This window comes from Epinephelus lanceolatus, chromosome 21, assembly GCF_041903045.1.
Source record: "Epinephelus lanceolatus isolate andai-2023 chromosome 21, ASM4190304v1, whole genome shotgun sequence".
NCBI lineage: Eukaryota > Metazoa > Chordata > Actinopteri > Perciformes > Serranidae > Epinephelus > Epinephelus lanceolatus.
In genome coordinates, this window is record NC_135754.1 from 38405388 (window position 1) to 38424877 (window position 19490).

Consider the following 19490-nt stretch of genomic DNA (forward strand, 5'->3'; position numbering starts at 1 on the left):
CAGGAAGGCAACCAAAGCACTGCGACAAAATGTAGAAGGAAGGAGGAAGAGGAAGGAAATATGAAAAAGAGTCAAACACGTCAAGTGTGGTGCAGATTGAACATTTACGCTGAAGTAAAAGGAATTTCATGTTTCATGGTGAGACAACAAAACTTGATGCCACGCCACAGCCACACCGTTAAGTGCTGAGCAAATCGTTCAACAACTTTTGATCACAAAGTTGTCCAGATGGTTCACACCAGTTCTGAAGTTATTAGGGCCCGAGCACCGACCGAAGGCCGGGCGAAGGCCCTCTTGAAACTGAAGGAATTATTATTATTATTATTATTAGTTTTCATGCAAATGAATTGCCTTTTTCGGAGGCTTAACATACCCGAAAACTCATGAAACTTTGCAGATATATCAGAACTGGTGAAAAATTTGATATTTTAAGGGTCTCGTGTGCGGGTTCCAAAAAGTGGCTCAGTAGCGCCCCCTACAAAAGTTTGAGGAAACAGCCCCTGAAGCTAGTTTAACCTACATGTATGAAACTTGGCAGGCTTATGTAACCCTCCAAGACGTATAAAAAAGCCTCTTGGAGGCATGCTCTAAACCCAACAGGAAGTCGGCCATTTTGAATTTACTGTGCAATTTTGGTGCATTTTTGGCCATTTCCAGGGGTCATAAATGAACGAACTAGTTTGGATTATGTCTGCAGGAGGAGTTTGTTAAAATGAGACATGTGGAAAACGCAACAATTTGGCAATGAAATTTAAAATGGCTGACTTCCTGTTGGGTTCGGCCTGTGGGTCCAAGAGGCTTTTTTCTGCAGCTTTTAAACATTTCCTTCCTTGTGTCTGGATCGCCTTCCTGTCGATCCCGTTCTCCACGAGCACCCGACACAAGGTTCTGATCCTGTTTCCATCTCACGCCCTCTTGACTTTAATCTTCTCCTTACTTAAGTTTCTATTCTCATGTGCTGAGCTGCCAATCAGAGTGATTTTATTCGTCAACCATCCACCATCTCTGACACTGATTCAACATGCTGAATCGGCCCAAAAAAGGCTGATGAGGGCCAACAGTGCGGGACAAACTGCAAAGACTACAGATGTTCACCGACGGCCCAACAGGCGACTTGGTGTGTCAGGGCCTTACGACGGGATTCTGCAGAACAAACATGGGTGCACCAAAGATTCACACCTGTAAGAAAACGCACAAGTATCCTTTTTCAAATTCGCCTTCATATAATTAATAAATGCCCTTCTTACATTAATTTCTCACCACTTCACTTTCCGTCTTATCCTTTCACAAGAATTATAAAACTGTCAAGGATACAGTCTGAAGATACAAAGCTAACAACCTCTGTAACCTCCATCTGACTTCATGTTCTTAACTTTGAAGGACTTCCATTTGGCGGCTTCATAATTACAAGTTGACAAGTGGGAAATAGGCGTTAACATTATCGCCCTCCTCACAGAATCATTGTGACAGAAACAAACAGCTGATAATTGTGAAGTCAAGCACCCATTGTGTTATAATCCCTAATATATCTTGTGTGCTGCGTAATCACCCGCTCGCTCCGTTTATTCACCTTAAATTGGAAAATGGCGAAACCTGCCGCCAAGTCACTCCACAAATAATTTAATGCACCAACAAGCGGACATTTTTTGGAACATAAAACCTGTCTCATCTCACACAAACAGGCCCCCTATGCACCGTGACTCAGTGATTACTGCCTGCAATATTTCTCAATCACTTGAGCTGAAATCCCCAAGCGCACATATGCACGGAGACAGGCAGCGCTTAGAGAGACGAGGGCAGGAAGACGAGAGGAGAGGGATGAGCGGAGAGACATGCGTGCCTGACCTGCATGCCAAGTAGCCATCTTTGTACCCACCCTCTTTTTTTTTACCCTCTCCAGCCCAAACACACACACAAACACATGTGCACTCACTCAAACACTAACACACACACATGTTGGGGCTTGGACACACATTCTTTCCTCCTTCCAGACACATACATGAACGCACGTCACTGCGGCAGCACAGACACACCTGGTCAACACCTGGCTGCTCTGTGAACACACGGACCCTCCCCTAAAAACACACACTCATGGTCGCACACTCACGTTAAGCAGAAAGGGAGGAGAGGATGAGGTGTGAGCGAATCACCTGTCACATGCCTCCACATACATTAAGAAGGTGCACACACACACACACACACACACATGCACACACACACACTCCTGTACTCCACATCACTCCGTCATCATTCACGCAGCGACAGAAGCAGTCATGACAGCACCACAGAGGAACATCAACATGTCTCAGCTGAGGATGCAAGGACGGGGTTAGAGAGAGTTACCGTTGCTACTTAATGAGCATGTCGGCGGCCGCCTGGCGCATCCTCCCGCTCCACACGCCTCCCTCTTCCTCCTCCCCCCTCTCCATCTTTTCTCTCTTTTTTTTTTTTTTCACTGCGGCTCTGTGTCTTTCCCGCGCCCTGAGGATCCGCCAGAGTCCCCCCTCGCTGGTACCCGTAGTAGCGCCTCAGAGGCAGTTAGCATCTCTTCCTGCTCCTCCTCCTCCTCCCTCCTGTCCCTTCCCCTCTCTCTCTCTCTCTTTCTCTCTCTCTGTCCGTCACCCTCTCTCGCCCCTCGTCCCTGACACAAACGCTAAAAAAAAAAACCTCCCTCCGTCTCTCCCTGTCGCACGTTCTCTCCCCTGCTGCTGTTGCCTCTCACTCAGTACAGCATGTGCCTCCTTCCAAAGCCCAGGCATTGCCAACCATATGATATCACTCAGTTGCCTTATATGGGAAAACGGTGGGTTGCCATGACGACAGCAGACTCCACCTGTTTCTCCATCTCTCTCTCTTTCTCTCAGTGTCAGTCCACCTTTTTCATCAGGAGATAGATGGTGTGGTTTGGGTAAATAGACACAGCACATGAAAGAGCAGAGAGTGGGTGGAGAGGAAGGAGGAGTTGAGACGGGCGAGATGAGAGAGGATGAGAGCCGACGTGATGGACAGAAGCTGACGGAGGTTCGGAGGGAGAGGGAGCAGGCTTAAAGGAGTAGCTTAACGTTTTTGGGAATGTTTTTTGAGAGAGATATGAGACGATCAATATCAATCTGTGTGTTAAATTAAGAGCAGGTTTAGCTTAGTGTGAAGACTGGGAGCAGGTGAAGCAGGTGAAGCAGGTGAAGCAGGTGAAGCAGGTAACCTCTCTGTCGTCAGTGACAAATAATCACCTATCAAAGCTCATTAATTAACACAACATATGTCATGACCTATGTTGTGTTATGACCTTCACATTAACAGCAGCCGGTCAGAGTGACTCGTCCTGTCGTCACAGTGAGGCTCGCAGGTTTGGTTCCATCATGTCGGCGCTGAGACCAAAACTAGGCCAAATCCAGATCAGTCATCCTCCGGTCCTGTGTAAACATCTCATGATATTTCTGTCACTTGGTGGCTCATAAAAGTCTTTTTTTAAACCTCTTTCAGACAACAGATATCTGTATGACGCAAGTCGACTCGACATGTGTTCGATCCTCAAACGACTTATTCACATGGGGCAGCTGTCACTCTGCTTCATGCTGTTGGAGAAGACACATAAACTTCACTGATAAACACAGAGTGTTGCTGAGCTGCATCCAATAGTTTCATCTCCTGGTCCGTCCATGTGCACAGTCTTGACTGATCACCTGCTCTTCTCCTCTCTTCTTTGGTGAGTTGATAAAATGCTGTTTAAATGTCAGATGAGTTGATTAAAGTTCATCTCTATTAGTGACGGCACTTCACCAACACTGGTTCTAAAGGAGGTCGGCTGATGCTGACTCAGATAGACGACCCCGACATGGGTTTGACCCACAACACCGTCTCCGTCTGAATGGGATATGACTGACTGATATTAATGATTAATGGGCATCCTGGGTGATTACAAATAGACAAGTGAGAGCAACTACCACATATCTTTTGTAGTCTAAACGTTAACGTGTCTTGTTGTGTCCCCGCCTAGACTGTTCCAACTCGTTATATTTTGGTGTTACTCAGTCTTGCAGCAAGAGTTTCAACAAGGTCAAAGAAGAGGGAGCACGTTACCCCCTTCTTGCCTCCCTACACTGGCTGCCTGTTAGCTACAGTGTTAAACAGCCCCGCCCCCTCTTACATCACACTGTGAGAGAACTGAGATCGTCTGACCAAAGACCAATTGGGCCAATCCCAGTTCTCTTCCCTTAACCTTACCCCTTGGTTCCAAGCACACTCGCCAGATAGATTCCCCTCAACAATGAAGGGGTAGTGCTGAGGGGAATTTTACCTACGAATTGGGATGCCACTTTGTACAAATTAGCGTGTACGAACAGACGTGTTCACCTAAGTCACGGGTATCGTCAACGTAGGCTTCTTGCACGAAGAACTCTGTAGATATTCATGTCAGCTACATCGTGAATTAGCGTGCTTTCATATTCTAACTCAATTCTAACAGATAACAATGCATATGCAGAAACAACACATTCCGACATATTTTGGAATTTTTGCATGCTTATTTGGGAAAATAGTCATTAAAATCAAGTCAACTCGCCTGGCTGGATAGTTTTGCAATGCATCCTTGGAAATTCACTCTTCCCCTCAGTTGAGATGGGTTCGTAAAATTAAGTGGGGATTTTAAGGGCTGAAAAGCACTTCCCTAAAATTTGGGACACATTAGCCCTTCACGGGAACGCGCAAGAACAAGGGCTAGGGCCAATTTTGAGGGGAAGTGTGAGTATTGGGACGGACCGGGACAGGGCTTTCTCTATCGCTGCCCTGAAACTCTGGAATTCTCTTCCTCCCACCGTCCGATTCTCCCCCATCATTTAGGCTTTAAAGAATCATCTTCAAACACTTCCACGGATGCAAACACGAAAGCCAAGGACAAAAGTCCAGTTTTTCCTGACCCTGCCACCCCGCCTCCTTCCTTGTTAAGTGTCATCAGCGCAGTGGTCTCGTGATTGCAGCCTTTCAAAATACACGGGGCATGTACGAATTTGGGTGCATTACTTATCGAAGGAAAACATACGACAGCCTGTTGTTGTTGTGAGCAGTTTCATGTGGGAACTAATGTATTTTTTACTGACCTACACCCCCCCAACTGTATCACTCTGCAGAAGGAAGAGTGCATCTACTGCTAGCTCACCTAGCACCACTGAGCTAGCTAATGTTACAGCTCAAGGAGGACGATAGATGCACTCTTCCTTCTGTGCAGTGATACAGTTGGCAGGTGTAGTTTGATAGAAAGAAAGTAGTTCCTACATGAAACTGCTCACAACAAGGTCTGTGATTATCTTCAGTAACCAGGTCATGATTTTTGCAAAGAGACATTGATGTTGAGTTTTGAGCTCCACAAGCTGAGTGACATCTGTGTGTCATTATACAGGAGAGAAGGCAGACATCTCTACGGCCAATAACTCTGACACTCTACAGCTCACACTAAAACTATCTAGACTGATAATTGGAGGTAAGGTAAGAGGGAGAGTGTATAGTTTTGATTTTGGCATTAAACCGTCCCTTTAAACAAACTAGATACATTTTGTTTGGAGAGAGCTAGGCTAGCCGTTCATCCTGTCCTCATGCTAATCTAGGTTAACCCCGTCCTGACTCCTGCTCTGTGCTGAACTCACTGACATGAAACTGACATCAATCTTCTGAACTCCCTCTCAGACAGAAAGCAAACAAAAAACTGCTGAACTGCTCCTTGAAGCCAGAGAAAGAGGAAAGCTGCAGCAGGCTGCTCTGTTTAGACCATCTGTCTCAGGTATCACGTCGGCACGAGGTGATTGATGGCGGAATGAAAGGCAGAATATGAAGAGAAGAGAGAGAGAGGGGAGGGATTTGATGGAGCGCTGAGTTTAATATTTCACATTCTGACATTTTCTCTCACTTAAATCCTTTTCTCTGTATTCTATCGCCAACTCTTTTCAGATAATAACCACTAAAGAAGTGGCCATTACTGCCCCAGCAAGCCGCTCATAAAAATGCCTCCACTGTGTGCGACTAAAGCCCCAGAGGCACCTCGCCACATAATGCGCTTGTGTGGGTTTCAGAGCCCACCGATGTGCTGTTATTATCTCCCAGGAAGAAAATCTTCACATGTGGAAACAGAAAGCACTCAGAGAGCTCATACCTCCCCCTGAAGGCTGCACTCTCCTAGATCTGTTATCTAACTCAGATGGAAGGAGCCTCTGTCTCTGTGTCTGTTTGTACGTATGTCTCTATATAAATATGCATGTATGTATGTTTTATGAATGTATGTATGTACTAGGGGCGTGACAGTCCTGAAACAGAAGCCAAAACTGCAACATGTCGTCCATGGTCTTGTGTTGTGGTTCCATCTCCTGTGCTGCGGTCGAGTTAAGTGCCGTAACTGTTACAGTAAGTATTGAGACCAACGAGTCCCTGTTGGATGTTTACATCGTTAAAAATAAATCTGCTGTAGCAAAAAAAAATGCTCTGAACCGTGACCCCCTCAAAACTCAGCTACATACCAAATCGTACATTTTGTGTACCACTAACGTTCCTCTTATGTATGTGCGTCCTTCGATTGTTTCAACAAACGTTTATCTAATCGACCACACCTTTTCAGGTGTCTTGCTGAGGACTCAAGGAGGTGCAGTGGTGAGCAAAAAATAGGTCTAGCACTGCCTACAGAGTGCTGCATCAGGCTGTCCTCACAAACTGTGCGTATGTTTTCCTACAAAAAGTAATGCACCCAAATTCGTACATATCCCACGTATTTTCAGCAGCTGCAATCATGTGACCAATGTGCCGAACAAAAACCCAGACTTTCTCCCGGGACTTCCCCCTGGAGATGCCTATTCAGAACTGTGTTGACTTAGAGTAGGTACGTACTCACCATGTTTTCTTTACTAAACCTAACCACAGTAACTTTACTTGCTTTAACCTAACCTCCATATTTTTTTTATTATTTTTTGGCCTTTATTTGAAAGGAGAGTGCTATTGTGAAGGGGGGGTTGACATGCAACAAAGGGCTGCAGGTTGGAATTGACACCGCAGCCACTTCAACAAGGGCATAGCCTTTTTTAGATAAGAGTTGTTCAAATTTGCAGGAAAGCCCAATCAGTGTTTTTTCAGCATTGGCAGTATAAAAACAAAATGGGGGAGTGCAGCAAAATGCCGCCTACCTACTTTTGTTTATACAGAATGTGCCTTTTTCAGGGCAATGGGGGGCGTGAGCAAGTAACAAAACGTGTAGCTCAGCGTGTGACGTAAACAGTGACGTGGGAGGGAAGCCGCGGCTGGTCAGTCCTTCGGTGATTCTCTCATAAGTCGGCCCGTTCTTCACCGTCCCCCTCATCTGACGGTTAATGGCCTCTTCGTTTGCGAGGACAAGGAGGGCGCACAATTCCTTGTCTCCCCAGTTGCTCATCTTTACAGTGTCTGTCAGGTTTGTGTTTCCCTCTTGCTACTAGCTGCTCGCTAATTCCTGCTATCAGCTGTTTCCTGTTTATCCACCGCCAGTGGCTCGCACGTGCGGCATCATCAACAGCCCCTCCCGTGGTGGAAGGGCGCCTCGGGCTGTTTAAACCAAAAAGGCTCGTTATATCGTAGGATATCATACGAACTGTCCTATGAGGATACATTGGCTGAAGGAATGAGTCCTAAACCCAGTCATGGGTTAGCATGTTTACACCTCTGGCTTCCTTGTCTCAAAGTCATGGGACCTTATTTCGATGCCTGAAATAAGGTGTGTGGTACCGTTAACACAAGCTTAAGAGACTCTCACATTTTATTCTATGACATAAAATACACGGTTGCCAACAAGTGGCTAAATAAGACTACTGAGCATCATCACACTAAACAAGACTTCATGGCCTCTTTACCGTGGCGACGATGAAGTCATGTGACCGTGTTGTAGTTTGTTTATAGCCTAATGTTAGCTTTTTACTTCTGTCGATTGCATTTAGGCTTCAAAAGTCAGGAAAGTTATGTAAATTTGTGAAGATGATCTTGCTGAACACAATGTGTAAATATCATAAATAATAATTTACCACAGAGATTATTTTCTGCAACAATCCAATGGAAAAATCCAATAGATGAGTGAACCAGGGTGATGCTAACTTCTGCATCGGCCTTCAAAAAATGTCATACCTGCAGCACTCTATTAATTGTACGCTGGGTACAGCTCACTCTCCGTCACTACAGTACATTCAACAACAGTAAAAAAGACATCCCAAGTCTACACTGTAGCGCACTCAAACATGTCAAGGACCAGTGATGTAACTTTCGTTATAAATGCGTTTGGTCCTTGAAATAGGCGGGCTCTGACTTCACTAGAGCTGCAAAATGTTTGTGTTATGGCTATGGGAAACAACTGTGATAGCAGGTATAATGCTCAGGACTCAAGGATATTCAGTGTGGAGTGTGAAGTTGTTTGGATGGGCGGTTCTCGAGAAAGCTGCAAGCAGCAACCGCACAAGGCCAAGCAAACAAGCGCTGCACTAGTTTTATAAAAATCTGGATCTTCATTAAAGTAGACGCTGTGATTTGCAAGACTTGTTCATTCTTGAGGTGCTGTAGTTCAAAAGACAAGAGTAAAACATCCACAAAATGACCCCATTCTGCAGTGTTAAAGGAGCTGTGTGAGATGTTCACAGGACATCTATAACACAGTATCTGAGGCAGGATTGTCTGAACACACAGTTCTCAACACGAAGGTGGCCAGCGGCAGCATGAACTCCACAAACAGTGTGAAGCAACAGTGCTGACAGAGCTGACAGTGTTAACCAGAGGGTGGGCGCTATACATCTGCAGTGGTGCCGTTTTGGTATAAGTGGTAACCGCTGTATGAGCACGGTGCAGACATTACCAAGGCAGCGGGACACACACATGCAGGTGCAGCGGGACCAGCCGACAACAAACAACAGAGAAGCTCGGATTATAACACACACTTCATTCTCTGCTCAGGACACCATCACTCCTCTATATCTTTACATAGCAGACAGATGTTTGCTGCTGTGACTGTCACACAGAACCTTTCATAAGTCTTTTGAAAAGATCCCAGAAACTCATTAAAACGAAAACTAGTTCTTAGGCTCCTGCTCCGGCTTCACTCTGAATTTCGACAAAAGTCTGCTGGTGAGTTTTTGATATCTCATGGAAAAGATGTTTCCATTCAAATGTTGCCCAAGTTTTAAGTCAGTTTCTGAAACATAGTACCTTTATGTAAATATATTCATGACAGCATGAACAGAATACATTACACAGAGCAACAGCACATCACAACATCTCTCTGCTGCTTTGATGTATTTGTGTTTTTATGAATTAATATGTCTCTTCTCATCTGCATGTGAAGCAGAGCTGCGTAATATGGATAAATTCTCCATCATGGTACGATGATAGGTATATTTATGTTAATATAAGACATTTTCTGAAAACAATCATCTTCAATATGATGAAAATATTGTTTTAAAAACATCTGGAAAATCAGCTGAAACCTTTAAAAAGGTTTGGACAGACAGAGAGACGTCTGTTTTTGGCCAATCTTGAAGGTGTCGTCACAGTGGTGTTAGAATCCTATAGAAGATTAATCGTCCTGTTCATAATGGCCGAGATGTAACAGAGTGGAAAAAACAATGATGGGTGACAAATTTATGATCTCCTGGTGCAAATCATTACGTCACCACACTCTCATCGTGTGGTGTTTTTAATCAGTGATCGAAAGGCAGGCTGACATGATGAGGGTTTGGATGGAGAAGGAGAGCTGGACATGAAGATTTGTCAACAGCAGAAGAATAATTTGTTTGTTCAGTTGTAATCTGAATTTTAACAGGGACGAGGTCTGCAGTTGCTGCTGCACGACCCTCCTTCAGCATAACTATGTTTATCTGTTCTGTTAAATAGATGAACATAAATATTTTAGAAGTTGGTACCACGACGTCAAGATGTGTTCTAAAAATGTGTTTTCATCAGCCTCAATTCTTTATTCTCATTTTTGACATGCAAACTTTCGCACCTTAGCCAGCCAATGATAACTCATCTTTTCTCCTGCCATTTCCACAAACATACATTTCATACACAATAATTAAATCTGGTGGATTGAAATGAACAATAAACAAAAATTTAAAAGCAACACTTTTGTTTCTGTTCCCATTTTTCACAGGTTTAAGAGAAAGATCCAAGACTTTTTTTCATGTTCTCAACAGATATATTTCTGTCATGTTGGTGAGACAGCATGGTGGTGTAGTGACGCACAGCAAGAGGGTTCCTGTTTCATATCAAGGTGCCGATTAAACAGAATGATTGCTTTACGATGATCATGACCATAAGCCATCTCCAATGTCGTTTCCCTGAATTTGGCAGTACATCCAACCAGCCTCACAACTGCAGACCACAAATGAAAAGTTGATGCAACAAATGGTATTTACAAAGGAAGAATTGCTGCAGAAACCGTCTCAGGGAAGCTCATCTGCACGTTCGTCGTCCTCACCAGGTTCTTGACCTGAGACAAATTAGTCATCGTAACTGACTTGCGCAGTTGTGAGGCTGGTTGGATGTACTGCCAAATTCGGGAGCAACACTGGATATAGCTCATGGTCCTGTAATGAACATTCAGTTCACAGGCAGCAGCTCTGGTGGACCTTTCTGCAGTCAACATGCCACTGGCACGCTCCGTTAACACTGCAAATTTTCAGCCCTTTTTAGATAAGAGTTGTGCAAATTTGCAGGAAAGCCCAATCAGTGTTTTTTCAGCATTGGCAGTATAAAAACAAAATCGGGGAGTGCAGCAAAATGCCGCCTACCTACTTTTGTTTATACAGAATGTGCCTTTTTCGGGGCAATGGGGGGCGTGAGCAAGTAACAAAACGTGTAGCTCAGCGTGTGACGTAAACAGTGACGTGGGAGGGAAGCCGCGGCTGGTCAGTCCTTCGGCGATTCTCTCGTAAGTCGGCCCGTCCTTCACCGTCCCCGTCATCTGACGGTTAATGGCCTCTTCGTTTGCGAGGGCAAGGAGGGCGCGCAATTCCTTGTCTCCCCAGTTGCTCATCTTTACAGTGTCTGTCAGGTTTGTGTTTCCCTCTTGCTACTAGCTGCTCGCTAATTCCTGCTATCAGCTGTTTCCTGTTTATCCACCGCCAGTGGCTCGCACGTGCGGCGTCATCAACAGCTCCTCCCACAAGTCATCAACAGCCCCTCCCGTTGCAGAAGGCCGCCTCAGTCTGTGTTTAAACTAAAAAGGTTCCACCAATATGTCTACCCTACGAGGCGGAAAATTGGGCACCTCGGATCAACTCGCCAATCCGGCTCTGTGTGTCTAAACGCTCACAGCTTGGCGGAAAAACGGCCCAACATTCGCCGAAAATCTGGCAGCGTAAAAGGGGCTATAGAGTGACACTTGTGTAGTAATCTTGCTGTTTAATCAGCATCTTGATACATCGCACCTGTCAGGTGGATGGATTATCTTGGAAAAGGAGAGGTGCTCACTGACACAAATTTGTTACCAAAATTTGGGAGACACATCTACTGAGTGCATTAAAACGATCTTTAGATCTTTAGAGCAAAAACCAAAGTGTTGCTTTCTGTTCAGTGCACTCCACATCTCAAACATTAAATTCCAAAACATCAGCAGTTTGGGCCATCTTATGTTCTCATGTCCTCACAGCTTGTTACACACTGACACACAGTAAACGTCATGTAAGGTTCTTGTGCTTGTGACGTCCTGACAATACATAAAATGCAAGAGCACACATTCGTCCTGCTCTGTGGCTCATAGCACAGAGGCCTAAAGTAATAATAAAGTAATAATTTCCATAACAATACCGATGTTACTCAGGGGAATGACTCATAAAAAGACAGGACCCTTAGTTTGTCCCTTCTGTACACAGTATGTATATGTATATTTTTGATGGCGTCAGTGTTTCTGATGATGATGATGATGATGATGACATCGTCAGCACTTTCTATGATTTATTATTTTGCCAGTTTGAAGCAGATGGAGGGAAAACCTGATTGTAGTTTGATATTTGTGTTCTCAGAGCACTGTGTGCGCTGTGTATCCCGACTCACTGATACCAAGATAAACAACATCATTAGACATGATTGAGGTGTTTCAGGAGACTCCTTCAAGTCTTCTGGACCTCAGGAGGATTCCAGGAAACAGCAGAATAATCCAGCCCTGCTTTATTTTTATAACATAACTGAGTGTGTGAGCCTTGTTGCTTATTATAAGGAGTATTAAAAAGGATTTTAGTGACAAGACCCCCAGTGGTGCGGTTAGAATCATCCCCCTGTTACCAACATGAAAGCCTTCTTTGTTATCGTGTTTGTTGATGTGAGATAATTAGACGTGTTAGTGTCCTGTGAAGATACCTGTCGTCCTGCAGCAGCCGAGCCCTGTGACAAGCTGCCGGGGCTGTTGGTGAACTTGTTCTTCTGGAGATCCATGAGGGCGTCCCGCTGGCGTTCGATGTCCGCCTTGTGGATGCTGTTGAGGGCCTCCAGGCTCTTGGCAGCCACAGCGTTGTGCCGGCGGTCCAGTGAGGACGACGTGAACCCCCCGTTGGTGTTGTCGGGGAACCGCCGGGCCCCGCGGCCCCCGCCGGCCGCCAGGGTGTGGTAATCCCGCGGGAACTCGGCATCACCGGCAGAGATCATGGGACCCTTTCTCTTCTCTCGACCTGCAGCAGGTGTGTCAGAGTCGGGGTGGAGACAGAGAGAGAGAGAAGGGGGGATAGGAAGAGAAGCAGTGAGCAGTGAAACAACTAAATATGTTTAGTGTGTCGCCACCACATCATATGACAAAGTCAAAAAGGCATCTGAAAACATTAAAGTACAGCCGACATGTTTCAAAGCAAACCACAAGTTTGTAGCTTGATTTCCTTTCACAGTTTGAAATGAATATGCAGAGACTTGAACCTGACCTAAATCTATCAACACAGTCTGTGTGTTTTCAGCTAAATGTTTTTAAAAGGAAAAGGCAGAGTGTGTCCTCACACTGGGTCACATGTCCTCAACAGGAGACATTTTGACTGTCCTCATCTTCATCAGGAAAATGACACGAGAGGAGACATTGTGTATACAGGCAAAAACTGATCATGTGGACATGATGGTCAACCAGTGGAGAAAAATAATAACTTAAAGTCTCTGCAAAACAAAAGTTGAAGCATCTTTAGCTTCTGTGCTGTCACGTACCTCCCAGTTAAACAGAATATTTGATCGGTGCACAGTTACCACAACGATTTAAATCAAATACTTTGCATTTGATTTAACAGTGGGCGAGCTTCGTATAGCATGATACGGAGCTACAGTGGACTGTGTTCTCGCAAGAGCACAATTTGAATTTGCTCAGCGAGTCACTCTGGCAGTCAGTAATGATGCTCATTACCCATGCCGTTGGAGAAGAGCTGCACCAATCACATCGGTGTATCTGATATAGGCGGGCCAGAGGCGAGCTAAACAGATGACGACAGCGCTGCGACGACGAAGTCCAGAATCAGTCAGTAAACATGGCAAGATGGCTACGGATGAACACCAGTTGTTTGAAACGGCTTTGGCCGCTACAATGAACGAGTTAGACTTGTCTTTTTCTCTAAAAGAGGAACAGAAGACGGCGCTCGAGTCTTTCCTTTGCAAGAAGGACGTTTTTACTGTTTTGCCGACTGGATACGGCAAGAGTCTAATCTACCAGTTAGCTCCACTGGTAGCTAAGCGCTAAGTATTGTTCTGATTGGTCGTAGTGTTATCCAATTGCGTGCAGTGATATTTTCAAATGCATGCTTGGTGCCGCCCCTCGAGTTGGGCCATTTGCATTACTCATAGCCAGACCCTAAATCTTTCTAGATTTGGGTCTGGATTTCCAGGTAGCCTTCACACACACCTCCCTCAGCTTTATGAGACATTAATGAAAGGACGAATCAGATCTCAGCTCAGGTTTGATCCAAATGATCTTAATTTCATTCATATTGATTCATAAAATCTGAGATCAATCTTTCAAAACACACTTCTTATTGACAGATGAGCTACAGCCTATAGGTGCTGATCTTTCCTCTGAACAAAACTGAGAGCTTACAGCTGACTGGCTGTTAAACAGGTGACGTGCTTTGCCGGCTTGAGTCAAACTGAGACTAGTTCAAAGCACTGCAAATTTCTCTTTCGCTGCAACGTTCTCAAACAGTTTCGTCTCGTCACAAATCTTTGGTCTGAACTGAGCTTCAGATCATGTGACGTGACTGAAAGCTCCAGAACAGCTGCTAAATGGACACTGAAGTGAGACTGTTTTGAAGCCACTTGTTTCTGAAGTCAAGAATGAATCTGAGGTAACGAATTTATCATTGAAATAATGAAACTATGCAGAGATGAGTTTATGTGGGGATGCCTCATAAGACGACATCATACAAATGTCATTAAGGTAAAAAGATGAAAATCCCAAACAAAGTGGAGGAAATGTAGCAGGTACTGGACGATATTTCAACGACTAAAAACATCTGAAACAGTAAATAAAACATTTAGGATCTAATAAAAAGGACTTTCAAAAAAATGGGTTTATAAGTAAAGCTTACTATTAAAATTCTTATGTTTTTGTCACAGCTTTTATACATTTTATCCAGAATATTTTGCAGGTAAAACAATTCAGAATAATCCTTGTTTGGTGACCATGATTTTGTTTCTCAGCTCAACACTACTAAAACTGATTTAACCATTAATTCTCAGATGTCGGAGCATCTTTGAACGCATCTCAAAGGAGCGACAGTGTCTGCTTGCAGCTGCTGCACCTCACAAAAACTGAGCACAAATTTAACAAAAGGTGAAGATCACAAACTGTTCATAGTGATGTGTTAGTCTCATATCAGTCAGTTCATTCTCACAGAGGCAAACACTTCTGTGAGCTGCTGCCTGACAGCTGGAGAATCTAAAATAATAATGTTAAATATGTGTAGTCTCTGCAACAGGCACACACACGGACACTCACGTGTTGTAGTGCTTTAAATTGCTCATTACTGTGGAAGTAAGTGAGCTGGTGACATCACAGCACACACAGCTTTGTGTACACACACAGTTGCTAATAGGTTGGACCTTGAGGCACGTCAAGTGAGCAGCAGCGAGAGTGTTAATGTGACGACTAACAATGCATCCATGCTCTCACTTTGTCCTTGAGCAGCTGCACACAGGATCATAATGTAGAGAAGAAACACTGTGTGTGTTTGTGTTGAGGGAGAAACAAGAGAGAGAAAACACTCCTATTGTTACACACACACACACACACACACACACACACACACACACACACACACAGAACAAAACACAAACACACCTCTAGCAATATAGCCTTTGTGAAAACAGCTGCAACATCTGTCTGTTCCAACAACTGCAACTGTCCCGGGATCCCTGAGGCAGAAATAAAAAAACTGTTGCACAGCAACATCCTCAGCTATTATATGACAGCAGCAACGTCTCACAGTGGTGTCAGAGCCAGTGAAGAGAAAGTGACATGAATGGAGACGACGTCTTCTTGTGTGGGGACAGGTTTTAGTGCCCTCTTGTGACCAGTGAGACATAAAGCACTGCTGACTCTGTGAAGATGAACAGTCACAGTCTGTGTGTGTTCAACACTTTTAGTTTGATTTTGCACAAGATAATAAAAGACATTAAAACAGCTTATTCTATCCACCTTCAATAATTATAACAGGACTCACTGTGTCAAAGAAAGTGTGTGGACACAGATACATACACTGATCAGCCAGAACATTTAAACCACTGACAGTTAAGTGATTAATATTGATCATCTTGTCACAATGCAACGTTCATTCATTCTGTCCTGTGTTGGATTATGCTGCTGGGGTATGGGGCTACAAAGAACCTAAGAGATGTCAGCAAGTCCATCAAAGAGCCATTAGGTATTTTTTAGGAGTTAATAAGTATGCACCTATTCTAGCAATCACTGGAGATATGGGTTGGGAACCTTGCGAAGTTCGATGGGTGGTGTGTATGTGTAGATTATGGAATAGATTTCTCGGTATGAGTGACAGTAGACTTTGTAAGAAAATGTTATTGTGGGACATGCAGATGGGTGGACCTTGGGCTGAACATATGCACACATTATTTCAGAAGACAGGTTTTGAGGAATCTTATATTTATAGGGAGAAGGTAGATATTGAAATGATTAAAGAGATTGTTTCTCAGCAGCTAAAACAGAAGTGGACCATTGAGGTTTGGAACAAACCAAAACTTAGAATTTTTTGTCGGATTAAAAATGAGTTTGGTGTAGAGAATTATGTTAAATATAATTTGTCTAAGAGGAGAAGATCATTGTGTGCCCAGTTCAGGTCAGGTATTCTTCCTCTGCACATTGAAACAGGATGTTGGGTTGGAACAAATGAGGATGATAGAAAGCCAGAAAGCCACTTGTGTCTGCGTTTGCTTTGAGGGAATTATAAATTTAGATGAATAGATGTCGTTACTTTCTTCCTGCCAAACCCTCCGTTCGGATGTGAGGAATAAAAAACACCAGTTTTGGGCTCATTTAATCAATTAAACCTTTTCTCCTGTTTTAAAAAACTATGGTTGTAATTTCAGTGAAACTTTCTAGGATCTTTCTCTCGACTATATCAACTGTGACCATCAACACTCACACACTGTACAAACAGTGAACACTCTCCAAGGCTGCATCCCATTTCTGTAGCTTGTGTTTTTAAATGCAAACTATAAATCCCATTACCTGCAGAGTTTTGGCAGCAGAGACTCTATACGTTATTGATCTGTTCTATAAGCGCCTCCATTTGCCTGCTGGGCAACACAAGGTGCACTAAAGCAGGAACTCAAACTTCCTCAGCTCCCAAGAAACAGTGTGATACAGCAGACTGCAGAAACTAATTCAGTCATGAGGCAGAAGTTTTGCACATTTTCATGGACAAAATTTCAAAACCTTCCCAGTTTTTTCCATATCTATTTCTATAGTAACATATTCCATAATATTTTCTATTTGCATTGACATACTCTCTATTTTTTTAGATTTGAATTCACTATTTACAAATAGGGCCACTCCTCCTCCTTTTCTGTTTAGTCTATTGGTTGTGAATAGCTCATAGTCCTCTAGTTCAACATCAGTTTCCTTCTCATTGTCCAGCCAAGTTTCTGAAATTGCAATTACGTCAAACATGGTGAATTGTTTCAAATAGTCCTTAATTTTAGTAAAATTGCTGTTCAGACTTGTGCTGTTGAAGTGTATTATTGAGAAAGTTCCGTCCATTATTATATTGCTTTAAAACTGTTCATCTGTATAGTACTCACAGTTGCAGTCCAAGTTATTGTAGTGGTGATTTTCTGGATCGATGTCATTCTCCATCTCGTACATTTTGTGTTCGGTGTAGTCAAATGTTTGTAAGTTGAGTTGTTCACAGTTCTGATGTCCACTACTCACGCCATCTGGTGGGCCTATTTCAGCCAGATCCCCCTCGTCAATGACGCTAAATGGAAATGTATAATCCTTGTATAATCCATCACTGTATCCATATTCGCCACATGTCCCACACAGGTCATACAGGTGTCTTCTGTTCATCCACATCCTGATGACTTTTGATCCACTGAACAGGGCGTCGTGCGCCATGAGAAAATGTTGGTTTGTGTGCGCCGTCATCTCTATGGATCCAGGTCCTTCATCTCTCTCACCATAACCACTTTAGCAGTGTCTGGACGTCCATTCAGCCGGATCATAACTTTGCAGTTTCTTGTCCAGATGGATTGTATCTGGTTTTGCTTTTGCAGTATGCGACCCCACTTAAAAAACCCAAACTATACTTTCAAGTAAAGTTTTGAGGTACTTGTACTTTAGTATTTCGATTCTATGTTACTTCATACTCCTTATTTGATCATTTTAACTTTGCAGATTCAGACTATTAATCAGAAATATAAATAAACAAATAAATTAAGATACATTATGATAGATGAAGTGTACAAGGTGATTAAAATACTCGTAGTTTAACAGTGTATTACTACTTTTACTCAAGTATGTGATGTGCTTCTTCCACAACTGAATTTATGTGTATTAATTGATTAAAATCAAAAAAATGAAAAGGGCACAATGACATCACAGGTCCTTCACCCAGAGAAGACCAGGGGTTAAAGTGCGATTTGTCAAAGCGGAGTGGAGCATATTCCCATCCTACCGCCTGGACATTACACCCTTGATTAAGAGTTTCATTCTCATTCATCCCTGGGAACGTCAGCAGTCTCTTCTCCGAGGGACTCAGCCTAACAACAGCAATATTTGTGGCTGTGTTGCGTCTACAGGGAAGTGTTTGAGTTGGTCACAGATGTAAATCTTCCAATAGGAGCGCAGCAGCGTGCCGGTTTGTTTCCATGGTAGAGAAAAGAAAAAAGGCTGTTATAAAACAGAGACGAAGGGAACATCTAGACAAGAGCTTGTCACTTTAATTTATGTGAAGCCTTGTGGGGGGGGGGGGTATGTGGGACAAAGAGATGCTATATTTTACCATGAGGAGCTCTGCTGGTCATCGGCTGTTAATACCTGCTGGGACTCACTGTTACAGTGATGATGCAAGAACATCTGTCCTACATTTATACTTGATTCACTCGGAGCGGTCGTCTCTAAATGTGTCATTTATATTCATAGAAATACCAGCAATCAAGGCTGGGAGCCTCCCAGTACAACCAGTGCTCACTTAACTGCCTAATGACATCTTGCTCACTGGGATTTGATGAATTAATTCTGGCTTGTTTTTCTTACTCGGATATTCAGGATTTTTGTCACAGATTTCTGCATTACAGTTCGAAACTAATATTAACATGATGCGTCTAAAGTGTTAGATTTTCTAACTATTGATTCTGGATTTTATACGCCATCCAGCTTTTCATTGTCATGTTGGACTTTTTTTATGTTTTTATTTGTTATCGACAATGTATTTCTCCTACAGGTGCATTACTGTACAACCCAATCACCTCAATAAATGCTGGCTTTGTACGTTTCTGTAAACCACAGATACGTTACATTATGTAGTGGAAACACTGAAACTTTCGACACAGCTGTGGTTAGCGTGGTCCGGCACAAAATCCACTTGGTTATGAATCAGAGACGATCGTGTTCGGGCTGATGTTCAGGAGCACCTTCCTGCCTAAAAAGCAGCTGGAAACACAACGATGACGATGCTGCGTTACAGAGACCGCAAGCTGCTGACAGATGGCCCTCCAGACTGTTTTACTTGTTGCCATGGAAACGTCTGAGCGACAATTACAATCATTGTAACTGCTGTCATGTTGTGTCAGCTCATCTGTCTCTGCAGATAACAAGATATTAATCTCATGTACAGGAACGCACGGATCCGATATCTGGATCGAATATCGGCCCCGATATCATCAAAATAGATGGATCAGGTATCGGAAAATGCAACCTGTACCTGAGGCGATCCTTTGCCTTTAAATCTATTTTCAGTCATGTTTCTAGCCTTCATATTTGGCATTACACAGCGCCACCTACAGGGCAGGCAGCAATAATATAATGC

General features: G+C 43.5%; 1 protein-coding gene across 15 annotated transcripts in view; it reads right to left on the reverse strand.

Moving 5' to 3' along the window:
- Positions 1-19490, reverse strand: part of srcin1b (SRC kinase signaling inhibitor 1b) — a 179820-nt gene that overhangs the window by 102317 nt on the left and 58013 nt on the right. For 10 of the 15 annotated variants that reach the window (XM_033611285.2, XM_078163485.1, XM_078163490.1 and 7 more), the window contains exon 2: positions 12346-12653. In XM_033611285.2, the coding sequence (XP_033467176.2) occupies positions 12346-12630 (285 nt within the window). In that variant the 5' untranslated portion in view covers positions 12631-12653. Of the gene's footprint in view, positions 1-2343; positions 2937-12345; positions 12654-19490 lie in introns of those variants that run through there. The other 5 variants (XM_078163491.1, XM_078163492.1, XM_033611289.2 and 2 more) reach the window with 3 other exon arrangements.